The following is a 17,925-nucleotide window of genomic DNA, read 5'->3' as shown; positions in this document are numbered from 1 at the left end:
TTGGGTTACAAGTCCGACTCTCTAACCATTAGGCCACGACTTCAAGACTGTCATGCTTTTGGAGGATGAGGTTTTGGAGAAAAGTGTTTGTTTAATTTAGGGGCTATGTTTGGATCCCTTTCAAATCTCGTATTTTTTCCCCCATGAATTCTGTTTGCATTAATTCACAAATTCTTCAGATTTATCGTTCTCTCACGTCACTCTGCAGCAATATAAATTGTTGTAATGTAATATAATATTACCTTTTGGTTAGGGATGTAGCGATTAATGTAGCGAGCCGGTTGAAAATCGATTCAAATACGTGACAATTCAAATGGGTTGAGATGCTAAACATCGCGATTCAGTTAGGGGCATGAGTTTATATGAATGTATGTCTGAGGGGAACTTACTGTCTTTAGAAAAGTTTAGATGCTATTTTTTCTTTTCCTCGTGCCTCTGTATAACGCATATTAAAGTTCATAAGCGCAGCGCTGTTTTGTTTACAGCGGAAACCAAGGAAAGGCTTTAAGCGCCACCTGCTGGCAGAGAGTGCATCTGCGTCTCGTTCAGCTCGTCTGCTGTTTCGGTTTCATGCAGATATTTTTATGCATAGTTTCACAAAACTGAGGTCAAACCATTCTGTTTTTGCTTCAGATTTCGAAATGATGCAATCTAATATAGATTAAAAACTGCTCGTGTTGCGTGTACGCAGCATCTTTGTTTGGATCAGGATTAAAATGCAGTGGTTGCCTCTAATATTAAATGTCAAGAGCACAGACAAAGCCTTAGTTTGTTTATATGAAGAGATTTCTTTTATTTGTGTTACTTATTTATTTGATTTGGGGCTTGTTTTAAAATTTCAGTTTAGTTATGTTATTTATATTTGCATTATATTTAAATGTTGTTATTTAGCAGAAGCTTTTATCCAAAGCGACTTACATACGAGGACAATAGAAGCAATCAAAACCAACAAAAGAGCAATAATTTACAAGTGCTATATTAGCATATTATTATAGTGTTATATTTCAATTTATTTCAAAATACTGTACACAAAATCGTACAGTATTTTGTCCAAGCAATAATAAAAGGACACATTTAATTTATAATTTGTCTTAAATCGCGAATCGAATCATGAGTTGAATGAATCGTTACATGCCTACTTTTGATTTATTCATCCAAATTCTGCAATGTTCTGTAAAATTACACCGTAAATTCCATTTTTATGACTGAATTTTATGATTCTGTTTAGGGCTGCACGATAAATCGCATGCGATATTTAATGCGCATCTTGTCAGTAAAGCCGGTTCTGTAATCAGCGGTAAATCTCCATCACCTGCGTGCTTTCACATGGAGCAGCATTAACTACACAGAGCCGTTGTTCACTGACGAGCTGCGCTAAAAAATCGCGTGAATATGAAATCTATATTTATCTTCTTTTATTTTTTATTTTAAAAAACAAACACTAGCTTTCTATTTTTTCTATTCTATCTACTTGTTTTTCTTTGTGTGTGTGTGTGTGTGTGTGTATATATATATATATATAATTACACCTTGCTACGTGTACGGTGTTAGGCTAACCGAGGCTTGTCATTTGCACTTATATATTGTTGCTCTTTTGTTAGTTTTGACTGCTTTTATTGTCCTCATTTGTAAGTCGCTTTGGATAAAAGCATCTGCTAAATGATTAAATAAATAAGTAGTCAGTGGTTTTACTGCAGATGCAGTTCATTCAGTGCTGTGTGTGTGTGTGTGTGTGTGTGTGTGTTGCAGGTTTGCTGGTGGGCGCGCTGGACACCGTGCTGGACTCAAATGCGCGCGTGGCCCCGTTCCGGATCGTTCTGCATGTTCCCGGGTCGCAGGTCAGCTGGGTCATAGCCAGCGGTGAGAGCTCATGTTCAGTGTGTTTGCATCTCTCACGCTCGTGTGACACCCTCTCTTCATAAGCACCAGTGTGTTATGCAGTCACTTGCACATGTGCGTGATCGCATTATTAGTGTTTTGTTTTTTTTCCAAAGTTCTGTTTCAATTTTAGTTTTTGTAATCCTTTTTTCCATATACATTTTTCTATATTCAATTTTAATGGTTAAATTCCATTTTAATAATCAAAAAGAAAGTCTGATTAATTGAAATCATGAAATGTATGTAATTTAGTAAAAGTTCCCAAATTTTGTTTTATTTTTCCCAAATTCCTGTTTTCTGTTTTATTTTTTCTCGATTCCATTTTAATGGTTTAATTATATTTTAATAATCAAAATCAGATCGATTGAATTCATAAAATTGTAACAATTTATATACTGTATTTATTTATCTTTTACAGTAATAGTGCCCTAAGAAATGTTTTATTTTTTCAAAAAAATGTTTTTAAAATTTTTCCACGTTATTGTTTTTTCCCCCCTATTTTAATATTCTGGATTCTGTTTTTTCCTGTAATAATTTTTCTAGAGTCAATTTTATTATTAAATAATATTATTACATTTTTAAATAATCAGAAAGCATGTCTAATTAATTGAAGTCACCTAAACTTTTGCAATTTAACAATTAAGTTCCATTTGAAATTTTCTGGATCACATTTTAATGGTTTAAATTTTAATAATCAAAAATCATATCTAATCCATTGCATTCATAAAACATTTACTATTTTTACAATAATAGGGCCATATGAAATGTTGAATTTTTTCAGAAATTATGTGTTGTCAGTTTTATTTTTTGGGGGGGATTTATTTTACAAATGCTGGTAATCAAATGAAGGCATAAAACATTAAGAAATTAATGAAGTTATTATCCATGTGTGCTTACAGGAGCCACGATAGAGGAGGTGCAGAAACACTGGAAATGGCTGGATCAGAACCTGCTGCCGTACATGGCTGTGTTTGAGAATAAAGAAGACGCTGCCAGTTTTGTGCAGGGCAAAGTGAAAGTATGGCCTCTCCACAGACTCACACAAACATTACATTCAGTTCCGACTCTGAATGTCTCTGTGTTTCTATGTAGGGTTTAATCGCGGAGGAGGTTTTGGGCGGTCAGGCTGCACGGGAGGATGATCCGGCACGCTTTCGGGAAGATCTGGCGCGGTTCGAGCAGCGCTTCGGACTCCCTCAGCGAGAGAAACTGGTGACGCATTACTCCTGCTGCTGCTGGAAGGGCCACGTGCCGCGCCAGGGCTCACTGTACCTCACCACCAACCACATCGCCTTCTACTCATTCCTACTGGGCAAAGAGGGTGAGGAAATGCTGTCATTTGACCACTTCTGGCATCTTTGTGCTGTGTGTGTAACTCATGCGTGTTGTATTTGTGCTCAGTGAAGCTGTTAGTTCCGTGGGCTGAAGTGATGCGGCTGGAACGTGTGTCGGTGGGTTTGCTGACGGATGTGATCCGTGTTCACACGAGACGGAAACAGAGGGATTTCTCCATGTTTCTGAACGTGGACGAGGTGATGAGGGTCATGTGTCAGCTGGCTGATATCGCCCTCCGCAGGCTGCTGGACAGCGGTGGACTCACACTCGACCAGTCACTGCAGGACTCCACCAACATAACCAAGAGGTGAACATCTGCATCACATCTACATCTACTGTCGTATCTACATGATCATCAGCAGGGATGTGATTCTCATATACTTCCTTCACTAAAAGAGAAGTTCTGGTACGAGAAAGACAGTGAAAACAAGTAAAGCAGAACAGAGAACAACAGTGCAGAATATAGAGATGATGGTGATGGTTGTGAATCAAATTACAGCAGATTCAGACTGACAGCTGTATCAGAGCTGTTAAGAGAAATAAGCACAAGTCATGAGTGTGTGGTTTGCGACGGCATGTAAACCCGTGCTGGTGCTGTGGGCCGTGCGTTGGGTGTGAAAACTGCATTTGCATGTGTATTTATAGAGCAGTGGTTTTGTTCTCTGCTGCTTTGATCAGAATCTTTCATCCGTTTCAGATCTACGAATAAACAGCAGTTGTATTTAGAGGCCAACTGGCAGATTTTACTGATAGCTAGGTTGGACCACACTGGCCGATACCAATTAACCCACGATAGTTAAAAAAACAAAAAGTACTGAACCATACTTTGTAAATGAATAAACATATTAACATTAAATATTAATTACATATTGATCATTAAAGTTAGTTCATAGTTCACAGAAAGACAAATGTTTCGCTTAATGCACAATACACAATCTTCCCGCCTAGGGTGAAGTCATTATGTACAATTTGCTTTCTCACGTCACTAGCTTTAAATACGGTTAACAAATGCATTACAGTGACCAGCAGGATATAAACTAATGCAAATAGATGGTAAGAATCGTGACATTAAACATTTGGGTCAGACTCGCGTGTGTTTTGATCACATTGTTTTAACCATTTGAGGTGCTGCTAATGTTCGCATCCTCTCAGCCTTTAGAGCAAACACACTGCTGTACTTTCTCCACTAATGCAGCATCTAGTCAACAAATGATTTACTTAGTAATGATATGAAAACATGCACTGTAATATACTGTGTACACACCCTTTCGTTGTCTGTTTTAAACCAGCACGTGTCAAAACAAACAGCACGTGCTGTCCGTGATTCGCCTCTAGAGGCCGCTCTCATACTGTATAATGACTGCGGATCTTCTCAGCCACTCCAGCAATGGACGCAACCCGGAGAAACTATCGGCATGGATTTTTGCCGATAGTTCCAGCAATCGACTATCGGTGCCGATTAATCGCCAAAACAGATCAATCGTTCGGCCTCTAGTTGTATTGACTTTAATGGTCAGATCCTCTGAAGTCTTCGGCATTTTCCTGTAGTCTGATGAATGAACATGGTTGTGTATGTTTGTGTCTCACAGGGTGTTGGAGGAACAGGCTCTCAGGCAGTACGTGCTCTCTCTCTTTGGCTTGCCGCGGGCCGAGCGTCTGCAGGAAGTAATGTCATGCTCGGTTTGGACTCCTCACGCCCGCTGCCACACGCCGGGCACCGTCTACACCACAGATGGGTATCTGTGCTTCAGCAGCCGTGAGGAGGGCCATTGTACTCTCATCATACCCCTCACAGAGGTACAGACGCCAGCACACAGCAGTCAGAGATCATCAGCTGCTATAGGAAGAGCTCACACTGAAATTTACTTTCTGCTATGGGTTCTTTTCGTTTAGCTACTTTCAAGCTCCTAAAAGGACAAAAAGCACCTTAAAAGTTTGATAAATGTGTCGATAAGGACAAAAGCATTATAAAGTATCATAAATGTATCAATAGGAACAAAAAGTATCATGAAAGTATCATAAATGTATCAATAAGGACAAAAATGTATCAATAAGAGAAAAAAATATCATAAATGTATCAATAAGAACAAAAAGTATCATAAAAATATCAAGGACAAAAATGTATCAATAAGGAAAAAAATATAAATGTATCAATAAGGACAAAAAGTATCATAAATGTATCAATAAGGACAAAAAGTATCTTAAAAGAATAATAAATGTATCAATAAGGGTAAAAAGCACCACAAAATTATGATAAATGTATCAATAATAATGTTTTGATCTTTTAATGAGGACATTTAGCTCATCTCAGAAAATTAAACTTTCTAATTCATTGATTTATTCACTATTTCCTAATTTAGAAGAGTAATATTAAGCATACATAGTAACAAGGTACTACATTAAGAATGTTTTAGTCTAGTCAGTTCACATTGATTTCTACAGCACTTTATACAATACAGATGATTTCAAAGCAGCTTCGCAGTGATAAACAGGAAAATAACAGTGTTAATGTTTTAAGACGTCCATCAGTTATGAAACAAACTTGTAAAGCAGCTCTACAGAAGACAATAGAGTCATTCTTCAGATCAACTCGGTCCAAATGCAGTCGAATCAATAATATGACTGAATATTAACTATATTTCAAGCCCCCACTGATCAAGCCAAAGGTGACCGTGGCAGTGAACCCAAACTCCATCAGGAAACCAGGCTCAGTTTTGAAGCTCACGCAGGATTTCTTCAGTGAGCAGAGATGATGTGTTAATGCAAACCCTTATTAATGTGTGTGCAGATCCTCTCCATTGAGAAAGCGGAGAGCACCAGTGCTCTCCCTAACCCCGTCATCATTAGTGTCCGCTGTAAGCGAGCGTTCCAGCTGATCGAGCTGCTCCATCGGGACGAGCTGGTGGAGAACGTCAGGCACCGGCTGAGAGATCTGCACTGGAAACAGAACTTGATCTGGGGACACGAGCAGCGCAAGAAATCCACGGTACTCCTGAGTACTGAAGCTCTCGGTTTGACCATCTCTAGTTTAATCCGTCAAAGCTTCTTCAGCTGAGTTAAGAGATCTCAGTGAGGTTTCACTGACATTTAAAAACCGCTCAAACCTTTCTACATGTTAGAACAGGTCACTAGTAATAATTGATGGAAGGCTTGATCATCACTGCACATGATACTGAACATACACATTTAGCAGAGACACTACCGGTCAAAGGTTTGGGATCGGAACGATTTTAATGTTTTTTACTTCTGCTCATCAAGGCTGCATTTATTTGATCAGAAATACAGGAAAACATTTAATATTGTGAAGTATTATTATGATGTCAAATAACGCTTTTCTATTTTAATATACATTAAAATCTAATGTATTTCTGTGATGCGCAGCTGTATTTTCAGCATCATTCCTCCAGTCTTCAGTGTCTCATGATCTTCAGAAATCAGTATAATATGCTGATTTATTATCAGTGCTGGAAACCGTTGCGCTGCCTAATATTTTTTTAATATTTCAGGATTCTTTGATGAATAAAAAGTTAAAAAGAAGAGCATTTATTCAAAATAAAAATCTTTTCTAACAATATACACTACAGTTCAAAAGTTTGGGGTCAGTCAATTTTTATTTTATTTTTATTGATCAAATAAATGCAGCCTTGATGAGCAGAAGAGACGTCTTTAACTCTTACTGATCCCAGGCTTTTGACCGGTAGTGTGTATATATGGAGATGAACACTAAATAACGCATTCTGTGTTCAGCGGCTCTTATAACGCAGCGTGTGTTTTCTGCTCTCTAGATCTCCTCCACACCATACTACACCTTCTGTTACGACACCGTCCAATCAGACGAGGAGGACAGCAGCGCCATCATCTCTGATAAAGCTCTGCGTCACACCGTCCACACCGACCTCGTGTCCACATTCCACCCCAGCCAATCAGACGCTCCGAACAAGACCAGTGTGAGTAACACCCTTTAGTATTTTCTTTATTTTTCGTATTGGTTTTATAATTTTTTTATTTCAGTTAGTTTGGTGCATCAAGTTTAAAGACTAATGTAAAATGAGAAATGTTGCCTTTTATAAATAATTTTTTTTAAAAAGTGACACTTTTTTTTATGGTTTTAACTTTAGCTTCAGTTTTAGTTTTAATTAACTGTAGCATCCCTGGTGCACAGTTACAATACATAGTGAAGATGTTTTAGTCTTATTTCACACCAAAATCAAAGAATTCATTACAATCAGATTATTTCAATTTTTTTTTTATTCTAATTATATAATTAGCAAATGTTATACTCTTTATGTACAATGCATATTTTTCAGCTTATGGCTGGAATCAAATTTTATTTTTTTTTTCTGTACTGTCTGTATTCAAATCAATCAATAAATAAAAATGAATGAATTACAGTAATGAGAGTTTGGGGGTAAAATGTGTTTAAAAAAAATAATGTCACAATACAAAAAATCTTAAAGCGAGAGTTCAGCAAAAAAATTATATTTTGTATCATTATATCATTTTCTCACACTCGTGTTGTTCCAAATATGTTGGTAACCGAACTGGTGCGCATTGACTTCAGCGGCTGCCAGCCAGCATTCTTCAGAATCTCTTCTTTTGTTCAGAAAGAAACTCATACCGGTTTGGAACAGCTTGAGGGAGAGTAAATGACAGAATTTGCATTTTTGGGTGAACTGTCCCTTTAAGTGTTCTAAAAGTATGCTTTATGCAAAACGCAGTAATGCAAATAATTTCTCTTTTTGTTGAATTGTGGGCTGAAGATGTTTTTGTGTCCATCAGAACACGGAGCAGGTTCGAGAGCGTTTGTGGGAGGAACACTTCACCGAGTTCGGTCGCGGCGTTCACATGTTTCGCACGGATAAGATCCGTAAGCTGGTGGCGCTGGGGATCCCCGAGTCTCTGCGCGGAGAGCTGTGGCTCAACTTCTCCGGTGAGAGACTGAAAGAGAGAAAGAGAGAAGCGGACAGGGTGACACAGAACAGAAGAAAGTCACTTCCATGGTGCTTTTAGTCACTCTAAATTTGTCCAGCTCAAGCCTCTGAGTCGCTTCCTCTTCTGCTGCTTTCTGCAGAGATGTTCAGATCAACGCTCTTATCTGCTGATTTATTTAGAGTTCTCTGCTCTGTACGCACTGGAGTTTTAATACATGCTGCACAGTCATCCCATATGTTTTGCAATTATGTAACTCATTTTAAAATGAATTACACTACCGATCAAAAGTTGGGAACAATTCAGATTTTTTAATGATTTTGAAAGAAGTCTCTTCTGCTCACCGAGACTGCATTTAACCGTGATACATTACCATTCAAAAGTTTAGAGTAAGTAAGGTTAACAAAAAAAATAAAGAAATTGATACTTTTATTCATCAAAGCCGCATTAAAGTGATCAAAAGTGACAGGAAAGACATTTATAATGTTACAGAAGATTTCTGTTTCAAATAAATGCTGCTCTTCTGAACTTTCTGTTCAACACTTTCTGTGAATCCTGAAAAATAAAATGCATCACGGAGATCAACGCTCTTATCTGCTGATTTATTTAGAGTTCTCTGCTCTGTACGCACTGGAGTTTTAATACATGCTGCACAGTCATCCCATATGTTTTGCAATTATGTAACTCATTTTAAAATGAATTACACTACCGATCAAAAGTTGGGAACAATTCAGATTTTTAATGATTTTGAAAGAAGTCTCTTCTGCTCACCGAGACTGCATTTAACCGTGATACATTACCATTCAAAAGTTTAGAGTAAGTAAGGTTAACAAAAAAAATAAAGAAATTGATACTTTTATTCATCAAAGCCGCATTAAAGTGATCAAAAGTGACCGGAAAGACATTTATAATGTTACAGAAGATTTCTGTTTCAAATAAATGCTGCTCTTCTGAACTTTCTGTTCAACAATTTCTGTGAATCCTGAAAAATAAAATGCATCACGGTTTCTGTTTTCAACATTGATAATAATCAGAAATGTTTGTTGAGCAGCAGATCAGCATATTATACTGATTTCTGAAGATCATGTGACACTGAAGACTGGAGGAATGATGCTGAAAATACAGCTGCACATCACAGAAATACATTACAGTTTAACAGATACTCACACAGAACACAGCTGTTTTAAATTACAATAATATTTCACTATTTTTACAGTATTTTAGTAAATAAATGCAGTCTTGGTGAGCAGAAGAGACTTCTTACAAAAGCATAAAAAAAATGAATTATTCCAAACTCTTGGCCAGTGGTGTATTAATTTTCTCAAATAATTGTAATTAAAAAATCATGAAAAATGTAAATCTAGTAGTCGTTAATATTCCTCTGCATGTTAACCCATGATCCGAAATTCAGTGTTTGATAAATATTTCTCACGACCATTTTCGCTTAATGTGTAATGTTCGTATGAGTGATTATCTGATCTTTATTATTTATGTCAGGCGAGTCAAGACAAAACATTGTGATTATTGTCTTTTGGATCCTCATATTCTTGTTTCTGTGTTTAAAGTGAGATATAATCCGTGTGTGTCGATCAGAGAGTTCTGGGGAAGAACGCGTTAGTCGTTCTAGATCAACGGAGAATTACAACCATCATCTTTCTTTGTTTTACGTTGATTTGTGTGCGTGTGTGACGTCCTCCATCTCTCCATCTCGTCTCTCAGACGCGTGTTCCTCGCTGGCAGCTCATCCCAGCTACTACGCGGATCTGCTGGAGAACACAGAAAACAGCTGTTTTAAATTACAATAATATTTCACTATTTATACAGTATTTTAGTAAATAAATGCAGTCTTGGTGAGCAGAAGAGACTTCTTACAAAAGCATTAAAAAAATGAATTATTCCAAACTCTTGGCCAGTGGTGTATTAATTTTCTCAAATAATTGTAATAAAAAAATCATGAAAAATGTAAATCTAGTAGTCGTTAATATTCCTCTGCATGTTAACCTATGATCCGAAATTCAGTGTTTGATAAATATTTCTCACGACCATTTTCGCCTAATGTGTAATGTTCGTATGAGTGATTATCTGATCTTTATTATTTATGTCAGGCGAGTCAAGACAAAACATTGTGATTATTGTCTTTTGGATCCTCATATTCTTGTTTCTGTGTTTAAAGTGAGATATAATCCGTGTGTGTCGATCAGAGAGTTCTGGGGAAGAACGCGTTAGTCGTTCTAGATCAACGGAGAATTACAACCATCATCTTTCTTTGTTTTACTTTGATTTGTGTGCGTGTGTGACGTCCTCCATCTCTCCATCTCGTCTCTCAGACGCGTGTTCCTCGCTGGCAGCTCATCCCAGCTACTACGCGGATCTGCTGGAGAAATGCAGAGGGGAAAGCAGCATCGCCACAGAGGAGATCGAGCGAGATCTGCACCGCTCGCTGCCGGAGCATCCGGCCTTCCAGAACGAGACGGGGATCTCAGCGCTGCGCCGCGTCCTCACAGCCTACGCCTTCAGAAACCCCGCCATCGGCTACTGCCAGGTAGCAATATTGGGGAAAAAAACACCTCGATATTTTCGATAACGATAATTAGATGATATTTTGCAGAGTGTGTTATTGTGCTGATATCTGACTAGCATGGACAGCTGCAGTATTTGATATTCTTCATTCTGTGTGGTCAGTTCATCATCATTTTATGGGCATTTTTTGCTAAAAGTGTGCATCTTTTGAGTCAAATTGTTACATTTAATCAGTCAATTAGAATAATAAGTAATTTAAGTTACAAAACAAATGAAACTAGTATCAACAAAATTAATCTTTGCAGAAGTTGCATCTGAAGTGGCATTTAGATGTATTTACACACTATTTAATTCAGCTCAGAGGGACAGGTAGTGCTTTAACCTGCCGTTACAAATGCATAATGTTTTGATATTTTAAACATTAAATATTGAATACTGATGTTTGAATACTTTAAATACTTTAAATGTGAAATTAAAGCCGCCAGCAGGTGGCAGCAAGTCACTGTTAATAAGTGAGTCATCGTGATTGAACCGAATCATTTAAACGGTTGATTCATTCAGGAACGAAAAATTTTTGGTTGGCGAAGTAGAGCAAAAACAGGCAATATGGTGTCTAAAACCATATTGTATCACATTTGTAATCAATTTTGTGATCTTTCTTAATGCATTTTAATAGACTTGAATCATGCAGTGAAAGAACACACTCTAAATGCGCACGTGCACTGTTTATGCCGTAATGTTGTAATTCATCACGTAATGTATGCGTGTACCCCGTAGGTGTTTTGTTTGGCTTTTGCAAAGTACTCGATAATGTCAAATTGCACATCAATAAAGCAACAAATCGCAGACGATATATATCGCACACCCCTACTGTCAGGTGCCCGGAAGATCATAAAAACCAGATAAAGCCACACAAAGCTCATGCATTAACTGAACTGTGCTGGTGTTGTTGATGTGTGTGTTCTCTGCAGTCCATGAACATCCTGGCCTCCGTGCTGCTCCTGTACGCTAAAGAGGAGGAAGCGTTCTGGCTGCTGGTCACTGTGTGCGAGCGGATGCTGCCCGACTACTTCAACCGCAGGGTCATCGGTGTGTGCTTCACAATCTCTCTACAACCTGAACACCTGTCTGGTTCCCTTCTAAATGACTGATGGTTGCGGTGGTAAATGCTCTGTAAATGTTTTGAATGCCACTGACTCAGAGAACCGCAAAAAAACGGTCTAGTTCACATTTCAGAAATAGTTAAACATTTTTACATTTTAAAATTCTTGTTACTTGAAATAAAATATTTCAGCTAGTTGCTATTTTCATTTAGTTGATAAACTTGATGTACTAAAACACACACACACATACACACTCTCTCACTCACACACACACACACGCACACACATACACACACACACACACTTCAGTCGGAGGCTCTTTGTGTCTGGTGTCACCCCTCACCGCGAGAGATTCACTCTTTAATTTATTTAGATGAAATTGTGCATTTTGTCCTGCTGTGAAATAATTTCCCATTTTCATCCGCTTTCAAAAGCTATCTCTGCGTGTGTGTTGAATCTGAATGTGTGAGGAACAGGAAACCAGCGTCAGGTCACATGACTCCTCCTGAAGTGACATCATATTATAATAAACATCACCAGCATGAGGATTCAATATATGTTAAACTCATGTACACAGTTTCACTGCTGTATAATTAATACTTTTATTCATCAAGGCTGCATTAAATTGATCAAAAGTAACAGTAAAGACATTTATAATGTTTTAAAAGATTTATATTTCAAGTAAAAGCTGTTCTTTTGAACTTTCTATTCATCTCTGAATCCTGAAAAATAAAATGTATCACAGTTTCCACAAAAATATTGTGCAGCACGACTGTGTTCAACATTGATAATAATCAGAAATGTTTGTTGAGCAGCAGATCAGCATATTATACTGATTTCTGAAGATCATGTGACACTGAAGACTGGAGGAATGATGCTGAAAATACAGCTGCGCATCACAGAAATACATTACAGTTTAACAGAGATTCACAGAGAAAACAGCTGTTTTAAATTACAATAATATTTCACTATTTTTACAGTATTTTAGTAAATAAATGCAGTCTTGGTGAGCAGAAGAGACTTCTTACAAAAGCATAAAAAAAATGAATTATTCCAAACTCTTGGCCAGTGGTGTATTAATTTTCTCAAATAATTGTAATTAAAAAATCATGAAAAATGTAAATCTAGTAGTCGTTAATATTCCTCTGCATGTTAACCCATGATCCGAAATTCAGTGTTTGATAAATATTTCTCACGACCATTTTCGCTTAATGTGTAATGTTCGTATGAGTGATTATCTGATCTTTATTATTTATGTCAGGCGAGTCAAGACAAAACATTGTGATTATTGTCTTTTGGATCCTCATATTCTTGTTTCTGTGTTTAAAGTGAGATATAATCCGTGTGTGTCGATCAGAGAGTTCTGGGGAAGAACGCGTTAGTCGTTCTAGATCAACGGAGAATTACAACCATCATCTTTCTTTGTTTTACTTTGATTTGTGTGCGTGTGTGACGTCCTCCATCTCTCCATCTCGTCTCTCAGACGCGTGTTCCTCGCTGGCAGCTCATCCCAGCTACTACGCGGATCTGCTGGAGAAATTCAGAGGGGAAAGCAGCATCGCCACAGAGGAGATCGAGCGAGATCTGCACCGCTCGCTGCCGGAGCATCCGGCCTTCCAGAACGAGACGGGGATCTCAGCGCTGCGCCGCGTCCTCACAGCCTACGCCTTCAGAAACCCCGCCATCGGCTACTGCCAGGTAGCAATATTGGGGAAAAAAACACCTCGATATTTTCGATAACGATAATTAGATGATATTTTGCAGAGTGTGTTATTGTGCTGATATCTGACTAGCATGGACAGCTGCAGTATTTGATATTCTTCATTCTGTGTGGTCAGTTCATCATCATTTTATGGGCATTTTTTGCTAAAAGTGTGCATCTTTTGAGTCAAATTGTTACATTTAATCAGTCAATTAGAATAATAAGTAATTTAAGTTACAAAACAAATGAAACTAGTATCAACAAAATTAATCTTTGCAGAAGTTGCATCTGAAGTGGCATTTAGATGTATTTACGATTTAATTCAGCTGAGGGGGACGGTTATTGCTTAAACCTGCCGTTACAAATGCATAATGTTTTGATATTTTAAACATTAAATATTGAATACTGATGTTTGAATACTTTAAATACTTTAAATGTGAAATTAAAGCCGCCAGCAGGTGGCAGCAAGTCACTGTTAATAAGTGAGTCATCGTGATTGAACCGAATCATTTAAACGGTTGATTCATTCAGGAACGAAAAATTTTTGGTTGGCGAAGTAGAGCAAAAACAGGCAATATGGTGTCTAAAACCATATTGTATCACATTTGTAATCAATTTTGTGATCTTTCTTAATGCATTTTAATAGACTTGAATCATACTGTGTTCAACATTGATAATAATCAGAAATGTTTGTTGAGCAGCAGATCAGCATATTATACTGATTTCTGAAGATCATGTGACACTGAAGACTGGAGGAATGATGCTGAAAATACAGCTGCGCATCACAGAAATACATTACAGTTTAACAGAGATTCACAGAGAAAACAGCTGTTTTAAATTACAATAATATTTCACTATTTTTACAGTATTTTAGTAAATAAATGCAGTCTTGGTGAGCAGAAGAGACTTCTTACAAAAGCATTAAAAAAATGAATTATTCCAAACTCTTGGCCAGTGGTGTATTAATTTTCTCAAATAATTGTAATTAAAAAATCATGAAAAATGTAAATCTAGTAGTCGTTAATATTCCTCTGCATGTTAACCCATGATCCGAAATTCAGTGTTTGATAAATATTTCTCACGACCATTTTCGCTTAATGTGTAATGTTCGTATGAGTGATTATCTGATCTTTATTATTTATGTCAGGCGAGTCAAGACAAAACATTGTGATTATTGTCTTTTGGATCCTCATATTCTTGTTTCTGTGTTTAAAGTGAGATATAATCCGTGTGTGTCGATCAGAGAGTTCTGGGGAAGAACGCGTTAGTCGTTCTAGATCAACGGAGAATTACAACCATCATCTTTCTTTGTTTTACTTTGATTTGTGTGCGTGTGTGACGTCCTCCATCTCTCCATCTCGTCTCTCAGACGCGTGTTCCTCGCTGGCAGCTCATCCCAGCTACTACGCGGATCTGCTGGAGAAATGCAGAGGGGAAAGCAGCATCGCCACAGAGGAGATCGAGCGAGATCTGCACCGCTCGCTGCCGGAGCATCCGGCCTTCCAGAACGAGACGGGGATCTCAGCGCTGCGCCGCGTCCTCACAGCCTACGCCTTCAGAAACCCCGCCATCGGCTACTGCCAGGTAGCAATATTGGGGAAAAAAACACCTCGATATTTTCGATAACGATAATTAGATGATATTTTGCAGAGTGTGTTATTGTGCTGATATCTGACTAGCATGGACAGCTGCAGTTTTTGATATTCTTCATTCTGTGTGGTCAGTTCATCATCATTTTATGGGCATTTTTTGCTAAAAGTGTGCATCTTTTGAGTCAAATTGTTACATTTAATCAGTCAATTAGAATAATAAGTAATTTAAGTTACAAAACAAATGAAACTAGTATCAACAAAATTAATCTTTGCAGAAGTTGCATCTGAAGTGGCATTTAGATGTATTTACACACTATTTAATTCAGCTCAGAGGGACAGGTAGTGCTTTAACCTGCCGTTACAAATGCATAATGTTTTGATATTTTAAACATTAAATATTGAATACTGATGTTTGAATACTTTAAATGTGAAATTAAATCCGCCAGCAGGTGGCAGCAAGTCACTGTTAATAAGTGAGTCATCGTGATTGAACCGAATCATTTAAACGGTTGATTCATTCAGGAACGAAACATTTTTGGTTGGCGAAGTAGAGCAAAAACAGGCAATATGGTGTCTAAAACCATATTGTATCACATTTGTAATCAATTTTGTGATCTTTCTTAATGCATTTTAATAGACTTGAATCATGCAGTGAAAGAACACACTCTAAATGCGCACGTGCACTGTTTATGCCGTAATGTTGTAATTCATCACGTAATGTATGCGTGTACCCCGTAGGTGTTTTGTTTGGCTTTTGCAAAGTACTCGATAATGTCAAATTGCACATCAATAAAGCAACAAATCGCAGACGATATATATCGCACACCCCTACTGTCAGGTGCCCGGAAGATCATAAAAACCAGATAAAGCCACACAAAGCTCATGCATTAACTGAACTGTGCTGGTGTTGTTGATGTGTGTGTTCTCTGCAGTCCATGAACATCCTGGCCTCCGTGCTGCTCCTGTACGCTAAAGAGGAGGAAGCGTTCTGGCTGCTGGTCACTGTGTGCGAGCGGATGCTGCCCGACTACTTCAACCGCAGGGTCATCGGTGTGTGCTTCACAATCTCTCTACAACCTGAACACCTGTCTGGTTCCCTTCTAAATGACTGATGGTTGCGGTGGTAAATGCTCTGTAAATGTTTTGAATGCCACTGACTCAGAGAACCGCAAAAAAACAGCAGACGTGTCTCTGTCGCAGCAAGACCTGTCGGAGCTCTACGACCTCTTCAAGGTGACGCTTCTGAACTCTTTACGCTTACACTTACACTCTCAAATCTCTTACCTGTGAAGGCACATATCCCTTGAAACTACACAATCCTAAGATTACACGACAAAGAAGCTCTACAAGAGCAAGGAGACTGTGTCAAATTATTAGAAATGTAATAAAAATGAAGACATTATTAAGTAAATGCACTGGTTTTGAGATTTTGCTCTGTTTTGCTCCATGTCTCTTCTTTCAGACGAGTGGAAAGAAAACATCCACAATACACACTTAAAGGGTTTCTTTTATTGCACTTTATCTATCTGCGACTGTAGATTTCAATGTTTAAAGTTTTTTTTCTCTTACAAACAACAAACTTTACAGTTTTATTCCCCTCTTTATTTTGTAGGTTTGTACATATTTAGTTCACACTGATTTATATATACATACACACACACACTACCGGTCAAAGGTTTGGGATCGGAATGATTTTAATGTTTTTTAAAGGAGTTTCTTCTGCTCAGCCAGGCTGCGTTTATTTGATCAAAATTGTACAATATTATTATGATGTAAAATAATTTTTTTCTATTTTAATATACACTCAAATCTAAGTTATTTCTGTGATGTGCAGCTGTATTTTCAGCATCATTCCTCCAGTCTTCAGTGTCACATGATCTTCAGAAATCACTATAATATGCTGATTATTATCAGAGCTGGAAACTGTTGCTGCTTCATATCTTTTTGGAACCGGTGATACACAAGTTCAGCTCTAAAAACCTCTTAAATCAGAGCAGAAAGGCTTAAATCCATAAAGCCGTGGCATTAAATGCTGCATGCACTGCTGTCTTGTTTTCCAGTACAAATATCTAAACATCCTTAAATCAAGACACATTTACTGGAGAAGCTAAAGTCCTGTTTTCTGAGACATTAAAAAACATTACTTGAAATAAAACAAAGTTAAACTGAAAAAACACTTCGAGAACATATTGACGTATTGTGTTTACTTTCATTTATTCCTTAGTTTTTCTTCAATTGGCCTTAAAAAGTAAAACTCGCAGAAATCGTGAAATAAAACATTTTAAAATTAAGATAAATTAGCTTGAGAAGCTAAATGGCTAAAAGTATTTTCTTTTTTTTGATAAAAATTGTGATCGCAATTTAATTTGTAGGGCTGCACTATTTGGCAAAACTTTATATATTTGTATTTTTATATATTAATATGGCTATAAAATAATAATAATTATTATTATTATTAATCAATAATAATTATTATTATTATTACTACTACTACTATATAAAAATATGTAAATGACTACAAAATAAAAATATTTCTATTGTAATATTTCACTGTGAAATAACAAAATTGAGTATAAAAAAAATCATAAATATAATTTTATTTTACATTTAGAACCGTAAAATGTTGTCGTAAATTGATGTCTTAATTTCTTCATTTTCAAATGTTAAACCGTCAGACTTTTATTTTGACAGAAAACAACAGGGAATAAAATATATATAAATGACTAAATACAAAATATATAATATATATATATATATATATATACATTTGCTTTAAACAAACAAATATCAGAAAAATCTACTTAATTTTTTTGTTTCATATCTTCATTTTGCGTCTCCAGTAAATGTGTCTTGATTTAAGGATGTT

At 37.0% G+C, this 17,925-nt stretch overlaps 1 protein-coding gene across 1 annotated transcript in view; it reads left to right on the top strand.

Annotated features, from left to right (window-relative positions):
* Nucleotides 1–17,925, top strand: part of LOC107575596 (TBC1 domain family member 8-like) — a 30,797-nt gene that overhangs the window by 9,041 nt on the left and 3,831 nt on the right. Inside the window, exons 2-16 of the mRNA XM_016261951.1 lie at nucleotides 1,750–1,860; nucleotides 2,778–2,896; nucleotides 2,971–3,199; nucleotides 3,280–3,520; nucleotides 4,803–5,010; nucleotides 6,002–6,199; nucleotides 6,999–7,160; nucleotides 7,993–8,143; nucleotides 9,862–9,930; nucleotides 10,470–10,684; nucleotides 11,634–11,793; nucleotides 13,270–13,463; nucleotides 14,713–15,051; nucleotides 15,992–16,109; nucleotides 16,222–16,292. Coding sequence (XP_016117437.1) covers nucleotides 1,750–1,860; nucleotides 2,778–2,896; nucleotides 2,971–3,199; nucleotides 3,280–3,520; nucleotides 4,803–5,010; nucleotides 6,002–6,199; nucleotides 6,999–7,160; nucleotides 7,993–8,143; nucleotides 9,862–9,930; nucleotides 10,470–10,684; nucleotides 11,634–11,793; nucleotides 13,270–13,463; nucleotides 14,713–15,051; nucleotides 15,992–16,109; nucleotides 16,222–16,292 — 2,585 coding nt within the window. The remainder of the gene's footprint in view (nucleotides 1–1,749; nucleotides 1,861–2,777; nucleotides 2,897–2,970; nucleotides 3,200–3,279; nucleotides 3,521–4,802; nucleotides 5,011–6,001; nucleotides 6,200–6,998; nucleotides 7,161–7,992; nucleotides 8,144–9,861; nucleotides 9,931–10,469; nucleotides 10,685–11,633; nucleotides 11,794–13,269; nucleotides 13,464–14,712; nucleotides 15,052–15,991; nucleotides 16,110–16,221; nucleotides 16,293–17,925) is intronic.

This window comes from Sinocyclocheilus grahami, unplaced genomic scaffold (assembly GCF_001515645.1).
Source record: "Sinocyclocheilus grahami isolate Dianchi unplaced genomic scaffold, SAMN03320097.WGS_v1.1 scaffold2743.1, whole genome shotgun sequence".
Lineage (NCBI taxonomy): Eukaryota > Metazoa > Chordata > Actinopteri > Cypriniformes > Cyprinidae > Sinocyclocheilus > Sinocyclocheilus grahami.
The sequence above is the reverse complement of the archived record's forward strand: the minus strand, read 5'-3'. Positions and strand labels throughout refer to the sequence as shown.